The sequence below is a fragment of the Colius striatus genome, chromosome 3, assembly GCF_028858725.1.
Source record: "Colius striatus isolate bColStr4 chromosome 3, bColStr4.1.hap1, whole genome shotgun sequence".
Taxonomy (NCBI): Eukaryota; Metazoa; Chordata; class Aves; order Coliiformes; family Coliidae; genus Colius; species Colius striatus.
Genome location: NC_084761.1, coordinates 69,965,994 through 69,988,033, shown reverse-complemented (window position 1 = coordinate 69,988,033; position 22,040 = coordinate 69,965,994). Strand labels below are relative to the sequence as shown.

At 35.8% G+C, this 22,040-nt stretch overlaps 1 protein-coding gene across 15 annotated transcripts in view; it reads right to left on the bottom strand.

Moving 5' to 3' along the window:
• Positions 1-22,040, bottom strand: part of CLOCK (clock circadian regulator) — a 64,589-nt gene that overhangs the window by 28,022 nt on the left and 14,527 nt on the right. For 12 of the 15 annotated variants that reach the window (XM_061991783.1, XM_061991782.1, XM_061991780.1 and 9 more), the window contains 5 exons: positions 10,841-10,911; positions 8,740-8,849; positions 6,246-6,336; positions 4,545-4,604; positions 4,000-4,148 (listed from right to left, as the gene is read on the bottom strand). In XM_061991783.1, the coding sequence (XP_061847767.1) occupies positions 4,000-4,148; positions 4,545-4,604; positions 6,246-6,292 (256 nt within the window). In that variant the 5' untranslated portion in view covers positions 6,293-6,336; positions 8,740-8,849; positions 10,841-10,911. The remainder of the gene's footprint in view (positions 1-3,999; positions 4,149-4,544; positions 4,605-6,245; positions 6,337-8,739; positions 8,850-10,840; positions 10,912-22,040) is intronic. The other 3 variants (XM_061991781.1, XM_061991791.1, XM_061991793.1) reach the window with 2 other exon arrangements.

Here is a 22,040-nt window from a genome sequence, read left to right as displayed (position 1 = left end):
ACAAGGGGTAATGGGATGAAACTGGAACACAAAAAGTTCCACTTTAAACATAAGAAAAACCTATTTCACTGTGAGGGTGAGGGAGCCCTGGCACAGGCTGCCCAGAGGGGTTGTGGAGTCTCCTTCCTTGGAGGTCTTCAAGACCCACCTGGACGTGTTCCTATGTGACCTGATCTAGGTGACTCTGCTTCTGCAGGGAGGTTGGACTAGATTATCTCTAAAGGTCCCTTCCAACCCCTACCATTCTATGATTCTATGATATTGTTATTTGAAAAGAAAATAAGTATCTTCTCCTCTCTGTCATAATTACATTTCTCTTCTCTTTTCTTCTACCAGTTTATGCCAGACTTTAAAGTAATGCTGAAGCTACTGATGGTAACAGATTTTGACAATGGAAAAATACTCCTTCCTCTGTGACTATAATAAAATGTTTTATTGAGTGTTGTTTCCAAATATTTAGAAAGCCAAAATTCCTGATCAGTTTAGGTCATTAAAAAGCTTAAACCTCAAGTATAAACTTTGGACAGAGATTCATGTTGAACTTAAGAGAAATATATAAATTTCTCATGCATAGGGGAGAGAAAGGTTCTAAAATCTTGAACAAGTAATTGTGAATGACATATTTAGATGAACTGAAAGAATCAAACCACACCTTCAAGACTTTTGCTTTCTAAAGGGCAAGCCCGTACAAAGGCCATCAGCTAGTTTGTTAGCTCAGATGGCTGAATGAGCACAGAAGTCTTGGAATTGAGGTAAATATGCAAAGAGCTGGAATAGTTCAGAATTTTCACTCCCAGACTAAGGAGGGAAAACTTGAGGAGAGAGCTTTAGAATAGTAAACAACAGCAATATCGTTCAAGAAACTGGCAAGAAGTGGAGAGTTGCAGGAAGAGAGGGGAAAAAAACCCCAACCCAACATATACAAAAGACTAGAATTTCCCATGATTAGAACTAACAATCAATAAATTGATCAGGCTTTTTCTCTCTCTTTTCAAAATGGTATCACAAAGCAGTAAGTGGGCTGGAGAATAAGGATAATCTAAGCATAACCCCAAATCTAAGTTTTTCAGTCAGAACAAATTGACATCTGCTTCTGCCACTGAAGTAGAGGCAAAATTCAAGAAACTTAATGCATTCAGTCCACAGGACACAGATAATTTCCACTTTAAAACTGTAAAGTTCTAATTCAGTTGGACTAGATGATCTGTAAAGGTCCCTTCCAACCCCTATCATTCTATGATTCTGGTCCACATAACCATTCTACTTCAGAATATTTTTTTTTTAAATAAAGGAGTCAGTCTGGCTTCTGCAGTAGAAAGGATCTACAATAAGTGAAAGCTGAAAGTCATGCCTTAAACGAACCACTCTTGAATTGTCTTACCACTAGTACAGATAAATAAGAACAACTGTGATATTGGAAAACAGAGCCAAAGTAACTTGTTTCACTTGGTAACTTCAGAGAAATGCCTAAAATTCTGGCAGAAGGTTGCATTCAAAGATCAGTGGCACTGAGGTCATATTCGTGAGCTAGATATCAGACAGAGGAGCATAACTGAACTTCTACACTGAACTCCAGTCTTCAAATCCTGGATCTGAAGCAACACCACATCAGCACTGAGAATCCTCGAAAGAAACTGCCAGCTGGTGTCAGCTGGGCCAAGATCTGTAGTAGTTATCTGTGGGTTGTATGACTATCACTGTGGGTTGTAATTATAAGCAGTGAGATTTTTCAGTATTTCATAATTTTAAAAAATTATTGTTTAGAAATTCAAAGGACAACGACAGGCAGTATTAGTCAAGCAGAAGCTCTCAGTAATATAATTTCAGTGTGTGTAGCCTGCTGTTTTTTCCCAATGAGAAACAGAATCCACACTGGCCAACAACCAGCTCAGTTCATCTAGAGCTGCTGCCAGAGTACCAAGCCTGGCCAATGTGGAAATCATCCAGAAAGAACCAGAAGCAATGCAGTTAATCAAAACCTGGTGGCTGAACACAGTAGGATTTTCAACAATAAAAGCAGCTAATCAGTGCTGAACAATTCATTTATTGCTTGGGTCACTCTGATTTGTTGTAACAGATCCAAGCACCTCAGCAGGCAAAATATGCTTCTCACCTCTGCCAACATTTTGTCCAAAGCATTTTAACACAAACCAATGCAGAGTCATGCTAGTAAGCACTGAAAGCCAGAGCTTGAGAGACCGTAGTATGATACGTGCAATCACACAAAGCTGCACTCTGTCCCACCAGCTAAAGGTTAAAAGCACCATGGCCTAAAAGGTATCCATCTCCAGAATTTTTAATTAAAAATAATTTAATAATCTCAGAAAGCAATTTGAAGAAAAGAGTATGATCAGAACTGCTGGCTGGCTGATGTCTTCTTTCTATACTCTGTATTTTATGGGAGGAATCATAAATGCAAGATAAAGTGATGTTGAAACAGACCCAATTTTCACAGAGGCCTTAGAACATACAGAACTGACTTTTACAGAAAAGGAGCGTTCATGTTGCTTTTTGTTATGAAACAAACGTGACTCAGAAAATTAAAACAGTATAATCAGTATCTAATTAGCAAGACATATCCAAACCTGTGAATTCTTACAGAAATTAATCCTCTTCTCCTTTTCTATTTTAATGGGTTTAGTCTTTCAGTGGCACTGTTCAGTACATAGCTGTTGTAACTTGAACCGTAATTCTAATGGAACAAACATGCTAAGGAAAAATATTTATCGCGTCTTAACATACCCCAAATTGGCACACATATTATTGATAAATACATGTTTATTCATTCACTTAAGAGCTTTTCTTATTTTATTTTATAACCTTATAGCTCCTATTTTTGTCCCTACCACCTTCTAGTTAGCATGCATGCTCAGAAATTACACAGGGAAATGGGTGAACTAGCGAGAGAATTCATTTTCTTGAATTTTTAATCTTGTTTTTGGCAGTGTGAACCACAAGGTGCCATATTAAGAACAAGTGTAGGAGCAGGAACAGGGATATTTTTTTTATATACGCAATTTCAAACAGCCATAAATAAGTGCAAGCTTAGTGGAAGGATTTTTTCATGACAGAAATAACAATCTGTAATGAACTTCGGTACATGATATCTGGGTATATCCCACCATCAGCTGATCCACACAATCAGAGAAACAAAACATAGAAAAGACACTCAAAGACTTTCATCATTTTGACATTCCACAGGATGGCTTACAAAACAAAAATCACACAATCATTGGCTTATACATTCAGTGACTATATCATGAAAATTAGGGTTATAGGTTTTCTGGTTGGGTTTTTTTTCCAGCTAAAAGATAAAAAGAGAATGCTGTGCTCCTGGTCTGTATGTCCACTGCATACCACCTTCTCTCATCAATCAACCTACCCAACATTTGCTGGAGATCACAATGCCCTATTGCCTTACCATCTTTGTTAAAGCAGTCATTCACGTAGGTACCTGACATGAAGAAAGTGAGCATTAAGGTCTCTCGGACTAGCTCTTTTAGTGATTTATCTTGCTTTAGGCGGAACTTCGATAGACAAAACAACTCTTCACATCATCCTTAACTAAATATCAAAATAAATACTTCTAGTTGTGCTTTCACTGAAATGGATCAGCAGTCTTCCTGTGAAGCAGGACTTTGAATATTTGTACCTTATGAAGCAACTATATTTTATAGGTCTCCATCTGCTCAGAACAAAAAACTTCAGGGTTATTTAAAAAATAAATGCTTCTCTTTATGAAACAGATTTCTTTGACAAACACAGGACAAAAACAAAATTTGTAGTGGATGTTGCAAAATATTAGCAAAAACACAGTTACATGTCTGCTACCTAAACTGTAATCTTAAGAATATATTTCTTCAGGAGCTACTTATATTTTTTTTGCTACTCACAATTTCCTTAAAGGAGCTGTGAAAGTGTTAGTGTTTTTTGTGTTAAGTGAAAGGAATAATTTTATTTAAAAGTAATTAACGTTTTTTAATTGTTACAAATAATTACCTTTGTGCTTCCGTAAGAAGTCAATGCTCTTCTGCAGCACAGTGGATTTGTCCATCTTCCGAGCATTACCTGGAAGCATGGAGCCCAGCTCTTTGATAAGTACATTAAATTGATCACGACGTTTCTTTTCAGACTTGTTTCTAGACACTCTGAAAAACAAAACACAATGTGTTTTTAACAGCTATGAAACTTTCTTAGAAGAACCTGCATACTACTGCTAGGTTCCTGATAGAAACCATCTCCTGAGAATTTCTGCAGTGAGAATTGTCAGAAAGACACCTACTCCATAGTTCAGAGACCAAATTATCAAGCGTGCCTTCCTCTGTCTCACAGTTAAGCCTTTCGAATAAAGCAACCTTTTACAAAAATGCAAATCACTGAACCACAGTTATAAATATGCAACATGTCTGAAGAATAGCAGTGAAAGAAATGCTGTTAAGTTATACAGTTATTAATAAAAGAATCATATTTTCTTTAGAAATCATCCTAAGTTCAAGCTTACAAGTATAGGACATTTCTTAGCTTTAAGTAACATTAAAACTTACCTCTTTGCTTTATCTTTGTCATCTTCTTCCACCAGCCCATCAAAAATGCTTCCATCATTTCTGAAAGACACAAAAAGAAATAAACATAGAAGTGTAAAATTTCTCTCTTGTAGAGTCCAACCTCAATGAAGGGGTAGGGGGTGAAAATCTCATTATTCTTCATCATCATTACATCAAGAACTGTGCTTGTTTCACGAGGACCACCACCTGAAGCCAAGTCTGCTAAAAGTTCTCCTTCTAGGATGTAAGAGAACGCAACACTCCTTTACATTTCTGACAACTCGAGGGATTTTCAGACTATTTCCAATGAGAACCTACAACTCTATGCCAACACTTACTTGAACACTACATAGTTTTATTTTGTCATCTTCTTGATTATTTGTATTACTTTACCCTTTTGAAAACATGTATAATTTATTTTTACTTATTAGCAACTTCTATTCCAATTATTGGAAATATTTATAGTAAGAAAGTATTTTTTCTTACATACTGAAGTATTATTAATGGAATAGGGCTGAGGAATATGATACACTTCATCCACATATGTAACTTTATAAACACACAATTAATATCCACATTAAACAGTAATTATTCATTATATTCACTTCCTGACCAAGTATCACTTTTCCTCAGCTTGGCCACTTTCCACCTATTGCTAAAGAGACATTAAAATACCAAAATGAGAGTATGTTTTCCTTTGAAGCTGCCTCAGTATACTTCACAAAACACCTTTGTTTCATTTCCTTGTTTTAAAAGTCAGGTTAACATCGTTCTGATTTAAAAAAACTCGTGTATAGAGGGCTTTCACATTCTATCTGTCTGGTTTCAGTCTATTTATTGCTGTTCACACTGATGTCTGTGTTCCTAATTTTTTTATCCTAACGTTTCCTTTCCTTAAGGCAAGCAATCATCTTTCTAAAAACCTTATCTCATCTGATTTGTAATGATAAATCATCAAGCAATTGTACATTACGATAAGCAGTGGTGTTAGGAAGTAATTATTTTGTATGCTACTACACAAACATAAAGCTTTTAAAAGGAATTTGTAAAATTTTTCAGTGACATGCCACAAAACTTCACTAAAAGAATTGACAAGTCAGACAAGTACTTAAGTTTTACCCTTTCATTTTATTGTTATTTATTTTAAATTGGGTTTAGCTGTCTGTAGATTTGATGCAAGTTTCATTTCTTCAAGTCTCAAAAATGGCAATACACAGAATATTAAAGACAAATGTTCAACCTAAGCTGCTAAGAAAGTCCTGTTCAAGGAATCAAGTAGAAAACATGTCCTAGCTATTACTTTTCCCTTGAAATAGGTTAGCAGGTCACTTAACCATTGTCTGCAGCATCACTAATCATTTAAATGTATCTGTTTTCCTTAATCAAATACTGAAGTACTGAAAAATCAAATTCAAGTAAATGTTAAAAATCAGCTCAGTTTGCACAGATACTGGTCCACGGATGAACACAAGTAATATATTTTAAGATTAATCTCCAACAATCAAACTCACTATTTCCAATGACTACAAAATACAAACTACTACAAAAATACAACTACTACAAAATAACTACCAAAATAACTTGTCAAAAATAGCCAAAACCACGATCCTCTTACTTTTTGCATAAATTAATATTCTCCATGTATAAGAAAAAGATAATTAAAGAAAGCATTGAACAGTAATTCCCACCAAACTCACATACCTGTCTGCAATGGAGCTCATTTTATGGGTGCTTATGGTAAAAAACATAACATATCACACTTTAGTCTTGTGGTAGACATTTGTACGTTTGCCTATAATAGAAGAAAAAAAAAATCAAAAGGTGAGTTTGGAGGAATAAACCTGTTCTTCACCAGAGCATAATGAAGTTTTTATTTGCTCTATAAGCTGCTCTTAATCTTTCTCTTCCAATCTTCTGCTCCATCCCTCTACTTTCTCTAACTGCAGTCTTCATTATCATCACAATCTGGACCTTTAACATCTCATTTTACATGACAGAATGTTCAAGAGAACAATGTTTTATTAAATGCTGCAATAAGTCAGTCTGCATTAAACTAATGCAAACCTTTTTCTAACTCTGAATTCAGATACAGTTTTCCATTTTAACTAAAAGACTCTCAGAATTTTGAGAGCTGATTAGATGTAAAACACACTCCTTGATCATAACACATTTTATTTAGAAAATGTGCAAACAGAAAACATTTGGGATATAGGTTTTTTCAGTTGTAACTGATTTATTTCTATATTTTTTCCTGAGTAAATTATTCTAAGAGACATGTGAAGCAATAAGATATCTACTATTAGAATGTCATCTCCATGCTGTGAGAAAGTTAACATGGCCATTTCTTAAAGTGGTCACTTATTCATTACAAAGTTCTGGCAGGAAATTCTTGGTTTACCAGCTGCACATAAGATTTTGAATAAAGAACAGCACTGAAATACTGTGAGATAAGGAGTATAGAATTAAATATGTATTTATTTCCACAGGTACCTATTTTTAGGTACCCCAAAATTAAAAAGTTACGTGAGTTATAGGTTGAAAGTCAAACATAAACCAATACACTGAAACCTCTCTACTCTATAGAAAAGTCAGGTTTCAGAAGCTACTCAAATAGAGCAGAAATTGTTACATTAAAAGAGGTAAAAGAACAACTGCCCTCAGGAGTAAGTTTTACATGAACTGAACTTGGAGATCTTTGGGAATTTTTACCATGTTACAAACTTAATAGTAAAAAGGCATTGCACATATTTCAAAGGAGCTGGTTTTAGTCACTTTGGTGACTCAGAGTTTCTGAGAAAGAAGGATTTGGTTTTTTCCTGACAGTGCCAAATCCAGTGGAAATTGCAGTGTTAATACTGTAAGAACTATGGCAGCAACTCCATGAACCAGACAGTCTGCAAATGTTCCAGGAAAATATTATCCCAGTTTTTTAAATATATGGGGAAACTGAGGAAGAAAGATTATGTTTCAACCAAACCATCTACAACAGCCACATACTATGCAGGTTTGCTTCACAAGACTAGTATTTTTTTCCCACAAAGTTTCGTAACTTGAGTGCAGCAGGAAAATAAATGGGAGAGCTATGCTGTAGGACAACCTCTTTTGAAATTCCTCACAAAGTGATGACGTTTTGCCCAAATGGCTATGAGCTCTCTTACTCATTTCTTCAACTAATACAGTCCAACTTCACCTTGCATAAAAAATCTAGTGCTCTGAAGACAGGCGGGGAATAAACCATTCCTTCACACCAGTTCTTCAAAATAACAATTGCACAGGCCATAATGACAATTCAATTCGCCCAACTACTTGAATACATTTTAGAAAGTAATGGAGCTGCACTATGTGAAAATCAGACAAAAATAGCATGAGGAAAGCAAATTCTGAAGAAATGTTTCCTTGAATTTTTGTCAAGTACTCAACAACAGAGAGGCTGCTTAGCAATAAAAGCAAACTACCACCACTAGCATGGAATTAAGCTCAAAACCATGGCACCAATTACAAACTTGTTTTCATTTTGCTTACATAGTATGCACTAATATGAGTGTGTGCTAATTACACTTTTAGCCTTGTGTTAACAATTTTTTTTAAACAAATTTGGTACCTAATACTTATAGAGACCAAGAATAATATTAAATTCTGTAGGACAAATTATATACTCTCCCTTAATCTGCAAAAGAAAAATACATGTGCAGGTAAATACAGAAAACTTTTACCTGTGATATAATTGACACCTTCATTATGTAGAATCACAATTTAAAAGTCAGTAATTTCATTTTAACAAAATATAAAATTATTCACTTTTTTTAGACTATACAGATACTATATCAGAATTGGCAACTTTGATTTGGCATCTAAAACAAACAGTTAAAAAAACCTTAAAGACTACAGGAAATGCACCTATAGCACATTTGTTTCTCACTTTTGAAGGTCTGATCCTTCTGTCTTTGAATCCAAATCTACAAAACAACAAATATTCCCATCGCTTATTCATGCCAATGGATAAGACTGCAGAGATAATTCCAATCAAAACAGTCAAGTTTAAAATGAACACTGGAGAAATCTAAGACTATGTCTAAGATGGAACTCAGTCATTTCCTGGAGAATAAAAGACATTACTTAACACTGCTACTCAGCCCTTCAGTGTTGATAATTGAAAGACATAAGAATCTTATTAATTATAAGAATACAATTTTACCTTTTATACTCTGTGACTTGTTGAAGTGTGATGTTTAGATATAAAACCTGGTTCCTTTGAAAAACAACGTGGATTTAGGTGTATCCTCTTCTGCAGAAAAGCATTAAATTCTGAATTGTAAAAAAAAAAAAAAGAGCTTTAAAATGATAATTTATTATTTTTTTGTAAGAGAAGTAATGATTCAAACGAGTAATTTATAAATGCAATATTATGCTTATTAAAAACATCCCAAGTATTTCACTATCCAAATGCTCTGAAGCACTTCTTGATAAGTAGGATATTCTGACACAATCTCATCTCTTCTTTAAGGTATCACTTTATGCCTATCTTTAATGTTGGTATCACTTTTTTGAATTTGGTACTATGCACACCATTTCCATCTTCAATTCCACTTGCTGCCTTCAGCATAAAACTTGAGAGATTTTTACACTGTTATTTAAACACTTTCTCCACTGAAACTCTTACTTGAGCCTCACCTGGCTCACATATCTTCTATACATGTCTCCAAAATTGACACTCTTCGGACTCTAGAATGCGTAGCTTGATGCTGCTTGGAAGTAGAAAAGTTACCCAGCTGTATTATTGCTACTCCCTCAGACAGAGTCATTAACTCTTTATTTTGAAATCCACTTCAAAAACATTTTCAAGAATTTATTCCAAAACTTACCTCACAAATGCTCTTCTTCCATAAACTCCCTCAGCACCAGCATAAGTGACCACCAACTTCCAATCCCCTCATACCACTACATTTCATTTAAACAGTTTCTTCCCTTGAACCACGCACTACTTTCCACATCCTTAAGATACAGGAAATCAGGTTTTTTTCTCTCTCATCTTTCAATCTGCCTTGCTTACTGTTCTTACAACAAAATGTACTCATGATATTTCCTACTTCTACCATTTAAAAAAATTGTATTTTGAAGCCTATTAAATTCTAAAAAGGAAGGTGGCATCTAAAAACTAAGCTTATGCTACTCTTAAATTCATTAATGGATTTTATGGAAAACACCAGAATTATCTCTTTTTTGATGAGAAAAGTTAAGTTTCCCCTTCCCCTGCACCTAACAGTCTCTCTTAAGCAGTATAAAATACAGATGCAAATATTAACATAGGAAGTTAAAGCACAGCAGAACAATCTGCCAATAGGAGAAAAACAATTACAGCATGATTCAATGAAGCCACTCAATTCTTTTCTGGCCAAATAACCTGCTGGCCCATTGACCTACTTTTTAGGTGCTTACAGCCTGCTCTCCTATACTGTTTTGTTCCGTTTGACAAGTGCAAACATTAATAGTGGCAGAGTCCCATGGAAGTCTAGGTTACAGAGACTGCAACATGAAACCTGTGTTTTTAAACTGCTTGGAGGTGAACAACTCTGCCAACTCTCACCCAGCTTGTAATAGAGTTTTAATGAGGATCATTTCAGACCTCATCTCTGCAGTATGTAGAGGTGTATTTAAAAAAAGAATAGTAAAAAAAAAAAAAATCACAATTAACCACTTGAAACAAACACCACAGGACTTAAGCACAGAACCATATCTGATTATGTCTAAAACGGAATTAAAAAAGGAAGTTTTCAAGGATATTTCAAAATGGGATTTTAAGATGAGGAGGAAAAAATACATTTATATCATAAATGACCATAAGGAAGCTTAAACCAGACGAAAAGGAAAGCTAATCACAGTGGAAAAGCTTTTGTAACCAAAACCGCATAGATGTCTAACTCAGTAGAAATGGCATGTGTGTGAAAGCCAGTAGATTCTGTGAAAGGTTAAGACGCCTACACGCCAGCACTGGCAGCCGCAAGTGTTCAGAGGTCATGGGTCTGTCTCCACAATTCATGAGGCTTTTTTAAATACAATAAATCATGTGTATTTGTCTCTAGAAACTGTGTCTTCTGTACACATTCAATGCATGTTTTCAAACTTCTTTGCAGCCAGAAGGGCTAGAAACTTACTGTATTCAATAGAACTGAGGCTCTCAATCAAAAAGCCTCAGCTGCTGCCATGTCTATACAAACTACTAATACACAGCATTGCTCAATCTGTAGCAAAATCACAAAAAATAGCAAGTCTGCAACTTCTGCACCATGCTGACTTACCATTCACGGAAAGGCAGGTCACTGGGTGCCAGGTTCTGAATAAGTCATAGGGTAAAAAGTCACAATCCAACCTAAGGTAATAATGAGAAGTTCACATCATCTGATAAAACATTCCATGCTTTAGACTGAAAGAATTTCAGTAACCTCAGTCTAGTTTTATCATCAATACCAATATGCATGTTGGTCATAAAAAATCTCAAGAGACAAATTCAAGGATGGAGCAATCTGTGAAATTACACTAGTCTCGCTCATGACAGATGTGCTGTCAGAATTAGACTGAAAAATAGATAAGACAATAGTCAATGCATTGCCTTTACTTAATATTGTATATAGTGAGCACTGAAACTCGTATGTCTCCACAATTCACGTTAATGGCAACATCGCTACAAACTTCTGAGAAAGACTCAGGATTACTCTTATATTGTAAAAACCATTTCTATAGAAATGTCTTGATTTTATAAGCAATATTTTCATGACTTTACAGATTACAGCTCTGAGACAGAATTAACGTGACATGCATTATTAAAACAATTTCACCGAGGAAAGAGCACAGGAAATACAGAAAACAATACAGTTTTCCAACACTACAGCTTCTTCCAACAGAGGCAGATTAACTTGTTTAATACAACCTGATCTCTGTGCCATAATCCTATTTTGCCAGGGGAACAAACTAGTTATTATAATCACTGCAGATTAGCTTTAGAGAAGATCTTGTTTAAAGAATCAAAACCAGAGCCCTGTGCTCCCAGAGCGCCTGATGCCCAGCAGAACTCTAATGCCAGTTCCGTACCTGGGTGAGCCAAGGAGCAGAAACGCTGCACTGTGAGCAAACAGCTGAGCCAGAACCGACTTCTAACCTAAGCACAAGATGAAAAGCCCTATTCATTACACAGATTCTGAATATAATTACAAACTTTCTTGATCTTCCTTTCCAAGAGCAAAGAAATATTTGCTTCTGGCAGCTTGGATTATGACGTTTTGGGGTTTTATTTTACTAGGATATTACACCATAATGGGCAAGTGGAGATCCATCCATTATTTCATACCCAGAATAGCACATCACTACTACTCACATCTTCCATTTTGCTCCTTGCTTCATAGCTGTATCTCCAGCCCAACCAGCTTTCTCTTTTTCTTTTTTACAGGTGAGGTAGAAAAGAGAGGGAAGAATTTGCTTTGATTTAGCTCCTCTCTAGTAACCACAGACTTTTGTAGAGAGCAAGAAATCTTTATAGACACGTAAACCATAACCTGCTCTCTAATCAGATAGAGCCTGGCCTAACAGAACAGGTTTTAAGATAATTGCTCTTTTGCTTGCAATGGTACACACACCAACAGAAAGTAAATTAGGGTAAGGACTGATTGATCCCTTCTCACTAACCAATGTCTATCTGTTAAAATACTATGGTTATAAAACTGACTTATGTCCCTCATTTTCTACCTCAAAATATATTAAAAAAAAAGGCAAAACAAACAAAAATATCAGAAGACGGGGCAGAATGGAATTTCAAGAAACACTGTCGAAATTTGCAGCTTAAGAGGTTATTCTAGCAGCTGAGAAGGCATGTGTTGCAACCTTTTCTCAATCATAATCTTGGTCCATACTTGTGCAGAAACATCATTTTCTGTAGATAAACATGCTAAACCAGCAGGTGTACATCTTCACCCGCTTCACAGCAAAACAGAGTAGCAGCAGGAAGAAAGGGAAGAAGGACAGATCATTGGTGGTGTCAGTTGCCATTATGAGAATAACTCAGTCTCAAATCTGTTCTTGAGGGACTTTTGGGAAAGAGGGTAAGTCTGAGTAGCCCATAGGAGAGATGAACTGCCTTGGTAGGACGCCTGCTGTTGTAGTGGTCAGAGATATCCCAGATTTGGTCGAGGTGTAATGCCACTTGAAAGAGTACATACAACTTGCTCACAGACCTATTTATAAATTGCCCAAAGCAATAGCAGCACTTGCAAGAGCCTATAGATCACCATGAGTAGGAAACAACATAGCAACCACAGATGTAAAAAGAGGTTAAGTTCTTAGAAATGGTTTGCCCACCAACATGTGTCCTTGTCTATTCCCTGCAAAGGTAATGGACCTAAGTAAGTTGCTTTGACAAGTCTGGCTAAAAGCCACTGCAAATAATATCCCCACAGAAACATGGATTACAAGGATTAGAGGAAAAGGCAATTCTCTCCTGCATTCTTTTCTCTGCAACTTGGGACTGAATACAGTTTGCAGTTTCTGTCTCTCTAGCTCATGGTTAAAGAAAACGTGCCTTTCCACCATTCCTCTGTTCCAGATATTCTGGCTGATTTCTGCTTAACCAGTTATTCTGCTCTTCTCTGGAGTCCACATCTTTCTCCCTTTCCTTGCCACAGAGATGGGCACACAGTTCCTTCCCAAGTACAGTGCAGTTCTCTAATCTTGGTTCAGACTGTGGTGAAGATGTGCAATAAAGATGTGAGAAGCCTCAGACTCTTTGTCTAGGCTACACCAGAGCCTGGCCCATGTCTGGCCATGTACCTCATTCATATGACTTGCTGACTGGACTCCTCAACTTGTCCTCAAGACCTGCCTGTGCACCAGGAATTTGCTGTCAATCTGGACTCTTGCCTGAGCCTGACTTCCTTTCCTGCCCTTGCCCCTCCAAGCTTCCTGGAAGTGACCAGAAAAGTGCTCAGAAGGTGGCCAGGTGTCTAACAACTGATCCTTGGCAGTGGGATGCTGAAGCACTTACCAGGCTTTTTCGTCTCCATCCCCTTCCAGACTGCCTTTATTATCTTTGCCTTCTAGGATCCAAACTAACTATGTTTGGAGATACTTGTGCCATATTAACAAAAATATTAAAAGAAAGTGATTATAATACTGATTTTTCAGAGTTTGTCATTGAGCATGCTCAGAAAATAAAAAAAAAAAGTAGAAATCTAACTAAGTTTATAAGACAAAATCAAAAGGCTAACAGCCTGACTATCAGAAACAATTGCTGTTCTTCTGTGCTCTTTTTATAAATATTTTGTCAGTCCTTTGTATTCACAGTTCCTTACTGGAGATCCTCTTCCTTCCATAACAAAACCATAAGCCTAGCTTGTAATAACGCTTGTCAATCCTGGGCAACAAGTCTGTACAAGAGAAAGACTGTGGCTACGTGTTACAATTCCACTTGAAACCATTTTTATAAGGCTCCATCTGCTTCTTGTCACCCTTCCTTGGCTCTCACTGGAAGTATGCATCCCTTCACCTCTGGCAACACAGTGAAGCAGGTCTGTGGAATGATGTATCTAAAAGAACCCTTATATCACACAGTTTTAAATACAATCCTTATAATCTCATTCTTGTTATAAAGTGTGGCTTCATGTACATTTGAAAACTGGCATAGGTGAGGAATAGTATACCCCTCCAAAGACAAGCATGAATCTCCACTACAGTTGTTGGATCTATAAGACACAATCATGGGTTAAGACTTGAGAGTCCATTTGCACATCTAAAATACAATTTAGCTCATGCTGAAGCCTGGCTGAAAAATACACCTACTGCCTCTTTAAATGGTGCTTAAGAAAAAACAGTTCTTGACAATGTGAGTTTTAATGGCTACAAGCTAACCTGTTGGTGTTAGAATTTAAAACTGAGTAAATCTCCATTTCCATTAATGAGATTCTGGGCAGAAAGAACCTCTGCAGTCAGTCACCTCAAGAACAGATCCTAAACTAACACTCACCATGTTGTGGAAAAAGTATTGGTGTAAAATCTGGAGAGTCTGCTAGCTCCTCTCCCAGGAGGCATCCAAACTTGGTATATTTTACAATGAACAAATAAAAGCCCAACTACCTTCTGTCAGCCTCTTAAAACAGAGGTAGGCAACTGATAGGAATTTTTCAGAAGTTCAAAAGGGGGAAAAATACCATATACACATGCTCAAATGTTTAAATTCCCACTGAATATTACTAATGTGAAACAACGATTTTCTACAGAATAAAGTTACCAGACAAAAACCAAAACTAAACATAAAATCCAAAATCAAATTGAAAATGTTCTTTCTTTTATGATATCTCAGTATTAACAGAAATTTAAGGAAAAAAACCCATAAAATAGGGTACCAAGATTTTTATCTTGGAGTTAACACTACTTTGGAATGATTCATCCAATAAAAGAAGTACATATGAAAGAGCATAACCAATTTAAAATGTCTTGTATTAGATACCTATGTTACACAACAATATCTAAAATTATTTTTACATTTTCCTTAGAGCATAAACAATATCAAGAATACTAATAAATCCAACCAAAGAGGAAAATTTTCTTCTACACTTTATTCCTACTTTATCCCAATAAAAGAGAAGAATGTCTAGATGTAGAAAGTAAAGTAATTTTTGTAAGTTGTCCTAGAGAAAACTCATTATCAAATTCAACAGACATCATTACTACACATTAAAAGGAAGATAATGCCAAGTAAATTCTTCTTCTGTTCCATACATAATTTCTGCTCAGTGTTGATATAAATCCATGTTTAGGTTTAGAAAAATGAGACCTTACTATTATAATTATTGCAAAAACTCTCAGCTACCCGGTACAATTGATCTTGCAGAAAAATATGAACCTACATGTTAGGTGAGCACCTTAAATGCCAGATTTTTAGCATACGTATGTGCGTTGCTAGGTGGGAAAGGGAACTGGAAAGCACCTTTTGAAATTCAGACAAATGCACCTTTCCAGAATTTTATTCTAGACCAAAAAAATCTTCCCGGTGAAGATATATTAAATTTTATATTTATTAATTTTGATATTAATAATTACAGTTTTCACACAAAGTGTACCAACTAATCTGGAATAACTTTCATTCAAGATTTCTTGTTCTGTTCTACATATTGCATTCTAAAATCTTCAGAAATTCAAGTGGTCAACAGATGGCCAAGAAGGTCTGTACAAAGTTAATTTCTAAATTTATTTCTGCACTAAATGCCTTTACAATCTATTTAGCAGAAATTTTAAGGAATATTGCTACGTGTCTTAAACGTTTAAGTTTTGCTTGATTTATAATTCACCTTGTCTTTTAAGGGTCAAGCAACTATTTCATATCAACAACCTATTCTTTTAAGATCTGGCACATCCAGAAACATCTTGTTGCTTTTCCGTTATGCATGTGTTAAAATGGGGTGAAGAGAGCGGAGGGAAAGTGGCACATCATGCCAGACAGCTTAATGAAATGAACTCAAGTGGGGGGGGGAGTGGTGTTTGGTTTTGTTTTTTTAACCAGGAGACAAAGACTTATTCCTAACTTATGGATGGGGTACTCCTATAGCATATGGCAGAAACGGACACTGAGTAGCTCCTCTGCGACCTGATCTAGGTGTACCTGCTTCTGCAGGGCGGTTGGACTAGATGATCTCTAAAGGTCCATTCAAACCCTACCATTCTATGATTCTATGAATCAGTCTGAAGGTGAAGAATTAACACATGTAAGACAGCAAGACCAATATATACACAGACAATGCAGGTAACTACATGGCTGCAGACACTAGGCACTTCATGCATAACAGTTATCTGTATTGGTAAGCCCTTTTACCAAACTCCATGGTCAAATCAAAAGTTTTCATAATGTTAGGCTCTGATCATTACTTTACTCACTCATTTCCACACCCGTATTTAATTCCCTGTTATCTGCTAGCAGTATCTGTGATCGTGTAGTCAACATACACAGTCTAAAACTGGCCCAGCCTAAAACTAACCCAAATATTGTTTGATTCAGTTGAATCAGCTACATTTGTTTCACCATATGGCTGCTCAAAAGCTGTGTTGGCACAGGGGAAGGGGAAACACTGAATCACCAGGTTAAGACATCTTTTGGCAACAATGCCATTTCATGCTGACCTACACCATGTGTTAAATTACAACCAGAGAACAAAATTAGGAAAAATGAGATTCAGACTTGTGCTCAAAGAAACAAGTGTGGAAGCTGTTACTTGAGAAGTCTGCTTCATGTTTAAATGAAACATCTGTACTCTCCCCTTGTATTGCTATATCTCGTGGAAATTTGTGACAAATTAAATTTCTGGACAGAATGAGATTTAAACAAATCATACACATTGATCCAGAGTCGTGGATCAGCTTGTGGATATGAAACCAAATCCAGAATTTGGCCTTAGGGGTAAGGGAAAACTCACGCAAAATGTAAAGCAAAGGAGTATGTATATCTGTTGTGTTGCTAAGCAGTTATCAACGTGTCTATCAAATAACCTCTTAATTAGCATGATCTGTGACTGCTTTAAGATGATCTTCAGTACATATCCTTATATAAAGGTATTCATCTTAATGACTAATATGAAGCTAAGAAAATTTAATGAAAGACTGACTTATATCAACAACAGTTATTTGTAACTCTTAAGACTTGTACAAGTGTACCAAAGAGACATAAACAAAAAAAAAAAAGAGTAGGACAGTTGCTAACAGCAATACTCAAGAACAAGTGACAGGTGTTTCAGAAAGCTAATATTTAATCTGAAAGTTAATTATCCATCTCACATAGAAATGCAAACACATAAATAAAACACTTTAAAAATATTGTGCGATAGGCTTTTTTTTTTTTCCAAGTGGATTGCACAATCCTGGATTTGTGCAGCTGTGGAAGTGCTTCTGATGCTTGGATTTCCCAGCGTGCGTGACTCATCCACAGCTAAATTATTCTGTAAAGCTTTTGTGAAGAGTGGACTGTTTGACTGCCTGAAGAATGGAGTAGGTAGTGCAACTCCCTGGAAACAGTCCTCAAAAAGAAAGAACTAAAATCACACATTCATGTTTCCATAAAATGACAGAGTAGGAACATCTTATGCTCCAACACTGAACCACAGTTCAAGTCAGAAATTACCAAACAGCTCCTCTCTGCCCCTCCTCATCCCTTTCCCTTAGGAGTCCTGAGCATCATCCCAATGTCAAGAGGAAAGAATGAAGTTGTAGAAAACCAGAACAAAACAAAATAAAGAAACTCCAGGGGATGCTAACTTCAGTGTATTCAAAATACATGTGGCAAAATAAGCTTCTGTATTAGCATGCTTACTGTTAAGTTCATAAGATTAACAGAGTTTTTAAAAAGTAAAAACTTATTTTTCTAAAATTCTGGTGTCTGACAGCAGATACTTCAGTTTTTCCCCCAACACAACTACCTACTATTGAAAGAGCAACTTTCTACATAAAATAAAAATTCAATGCTACAGTACAGAATTCTGAACTCCGGCACTGCACTACTGCTTAATTTAATTATACAAAACACTATAGTTACTTTCTTGTCAAAACATTCAATATAACAATCCAAGCTCAAGCAGAATTCGAGTGACTGCAAAACCCGATATACAGGACAATCCTTCATATTACATAGGCAAGAAATGTCTTAACAGGGAAAGGAGAAAACAACATTTCAAGAAATTTTGCAATTGGTACAGAGAAGAAATGTCTTAACTGTTATCTTAGCTAAAGAACGGACAAAACCAAGGCAGAAAAACTACTCTTCTTGTCCCTGGGAACTCTTTGCAAAACAGTTTGTAACCACTTAGTGGACGGGTGTTAGGTATCCCTTTGCCACTCTGCTGTAAGCAAGAATCAAAAGGAAATGGGATGTCAAGTAACGTTCAGTCAACAACTGGACTTGCTCAGGCAGTAAAGATGGTGCATTATTTTAACAAAGGGAACAGTACTGTACGAACCAAGCAGAAACAGCAATGTAGCAACAGAAAAGCATAAAGTCATCTCTAAGTTTATTGTAATTTTACTGTAATCATTCTGTGTATATACTTATATATGGAAAAAAAAAGGAAGAACATCTTAAGTGGTATTGAAATTTTAAGAGCACTGAACACAACTGAACTTCTGAATATTCAGTAAACACTGTTGAAGAATCACAGTAACATTTAACCAACTCTTCATTAGCATTCTGTGTTTCTGAAACATTAGCAATTTATGTAGGTATAAAATATGCTCAAATTCTGTCTTCATTCTCCTGAGCAGCAGCAGCATGCACTCCTCTCTGGTTTGCTACTGACAAGAACAGAAACTTTCAGAGCTTGCACTGACTAAGTAAGACCAGAAAACCTACCGAATTCACCCTCTGAGGATCACCAGAAAAGCAGGAAAAGACCACCAAAAACCAACTTTGGAATGTTAGGCTTAGTCAATTTACTTGTAAAATGATTAATTATTCTAACAACATTACTGTTCAAGCATTGGGAATTTTTAAAAAGAAGTCCTTCAGGACCTTACGGACTAATTCAACACTCATAGCAAAAATTCTGTCAATTATTTCTCATTTTGCTAGTTCTTTCAAAAATGTTTTAAGATCACAATATTGACTGAAAGATATAAAACATAATATAACTGAGGAATTTGTAAGCCAAGTTATTGTAAACTTTGCTGCTATCTCATTTGAGATGAGAATTTTCAAGTTTAGGTTAGGAGCAAAAAATAAACCAAAAAAGGCCACAAATTCAGCTCCCTTTTCTATATATTGGAAATTCAGATGCTGCCTGATACTTCCATATAAACTTTAAGAAGTTTCAAATGCATCCTTGGAGTTATTTATGTGAGAACTGTTAGTCCTTTTTACCATCTATAATGCTAAAAACCAAATAATATTAACTACTTGGGACCATACTCACTGCATTTGCAGAACTTAAATCTTCCTCAGCTGTTTTTGTCTTACACCACTTCTGAAGCTTTTCTTTCACAGAACAATTAGATCCATCTACCAAAACATATGTCTCAGGATCCTCCTTGCCCCTCAAAGCCTTCTCTGAACTCTCAAGTTCTCAACACCTCCCAAATTAGTATCAACATATTTTATTTGCAAACATTTAGAACCTTCCCTTCCAGGTCACTAGTAAAGATGCTAAAATTAGCACTGCTTAAAAGACTGCCATCTCAACTAGCAAGTGGGACCTAGCTAAGAATAAGTTACACTAGATGTATTTTACAACTAATATTTTAAATGTAAGCAATTGTGGTAATCCACCCCTTAGAGGCCCTTTTCCCACTTTATTAACAGAATTTGACTTAGATAATCGGGCATTTAGGTCTTGAAAAGTAACATTAAGAAAGTATTTATAAAGGTATTATAGGTATTCAATTAATTAATTTTTAATTACTACATCAGTTATAAAAATAACCCATAATACGAGGTTGTATTTTCAATGGTAATTCTCTTTTGCTCAAAAGACTGTGACATGGTTTCAATCTTACTAGTGGTTTATTTCACACTGGTATCAAGAAATGAGATTCCAAAAACTATCAATATTCACAGGAAATCTTGAAATTAATATAAATTATACGTTGAGGCCACACACTAACAGGGTTATAAAAACAGCTGTAATAAAACATACTTTAGGGTTTAAAACAGTTTACTTACGTCTAACATGTATAACAAATATACAAATACAGTGAGAATGAAAGATACACATTCAACATAATCGTGCAATACTCGTAAGACAAGATTACATACAATACTGAGGACTCTTCATAATCTGCAGGCTTACAATTCTCACATTTTGACTGTCAGCATTTTTCTTCATTTTAAATTAAGGCATGTACCTGCCTCAATAAGGCTGTTTAGGTTGGAGAAGACCTCTAAAATCAAGTCCAACCATTTGCCCAGTGCTGTGGCATCCACCACTAAACCACGTTCCTAAGCAACACATCCTCGGTCTTTTAAATACCTCCAGGGACAGTGACTCAAGCACTTCCCAGGGTTAAAGTGCTACAGAGACACGTGGCAGCAATAATTGCTCTTTGAGAAAGGATTACACAAATTGAATGGAGAGATGCTTAAGCCTAGAAGAATCAAAAGTACTATTATAGCACATTTATGCTAATTACAACATGAGGGAAGAGACCAAACAACAATTTCAATAACACTGTAAATAACTTGGTTTGAAAAAAATAGGTTGCTTTAGTAAAAGATTATAAAGTTTTCCAAAATGCTGCTGATACTTTTGCTGTTACACGTTTAGATTTTTTTTTAATGATTACATTAAAAGTCTGTTGTTTTAAATGTCCCTATCAACACAAATGTTACTTGAAATTTTGGAAATCTTCTAGAATAAAGTGCTGAGAGCTGAGGCCTAGATTTGGCAAAGATCTAATAAGAAAAAAAGAACCAAGTTTAGTCCAAACCATTGGCTTGGACATGCAGGATACGACACTAGCAGTAAGTGTGCAAAATTATAGGGAATCTCTGAAATTAAAATTACATGGGGGAAAACTGAGAGAACTCTTACAACTCTTACTTAAAATGATTTTACATTAGCAGGTAAATATTACATGAATTTTCAAAACCTTAATAACTGCTGTCAACAACCTCAAATTGAGGAATTATGTCAGGGGGGCAGAGACAGAATTTTAGAATTCTATTTAAAATTATTAAATGAAGGAAATCAGAAGACTCCCATTTTTAGCAATTTATCAATATCAGCAGGGAAGAAAAACAGACCAAATGATCAAAATATCAAAAGGGAGTTAGAATTTAGTCATTTGATTCACTGTCATTTGTAGTATTTTTTTGTTTCCTTGATAGTTTTTATTAAAAAAACTTACAAAGAACACTTGGTTTGTGGCACTTGGAAATTGTAAATATTAGCACCAAAACTTATAACTGCATCTGTAGAATAAATACATATCATAGATGTTCATTGCCCTCATTTCCTGATCTATATCCAAAGTGAATAATTTTGGCTACGTCTCCATTAGCAAGTAATCTGAAAAAGAAGAAATGGATCAGTAGATCAAAGGAGCAGGTGCTGACACTCCTATGCTAGCTCTTCAAGAGAGTTTATTTTGGATTAGATTTCATCTGGTCTTCAGAAGCAACCATCACTCAGGCCATTCAAAGTTTTCCAGGGATTTAATAACTGATCAGATCTGTATGTCACCAGTAGAGACAGAAAAACACTTTGCACCTGCAGCAGAACTTAAACTAGTTTTCTGGGAAAGGAATGCATTTTGAACACCCTGAGTAACCATGCTGTGGTAAGAGAAGATAATTTGTGAGATTTTCTCCAGAAGAGTATGAATGATCAAATCAAAATGGTAATGCCTACACCAGATTTATATCCTACTTTTACAAACAAAACTAATCAAAGCAGGTGTCATCTCAGAAAACAGAATCCTCAAGGGCGCTGAATGACTCTAGGAAAGTTCTGTAAGCTTTTCTTTGGAACTCCTCACCACAAC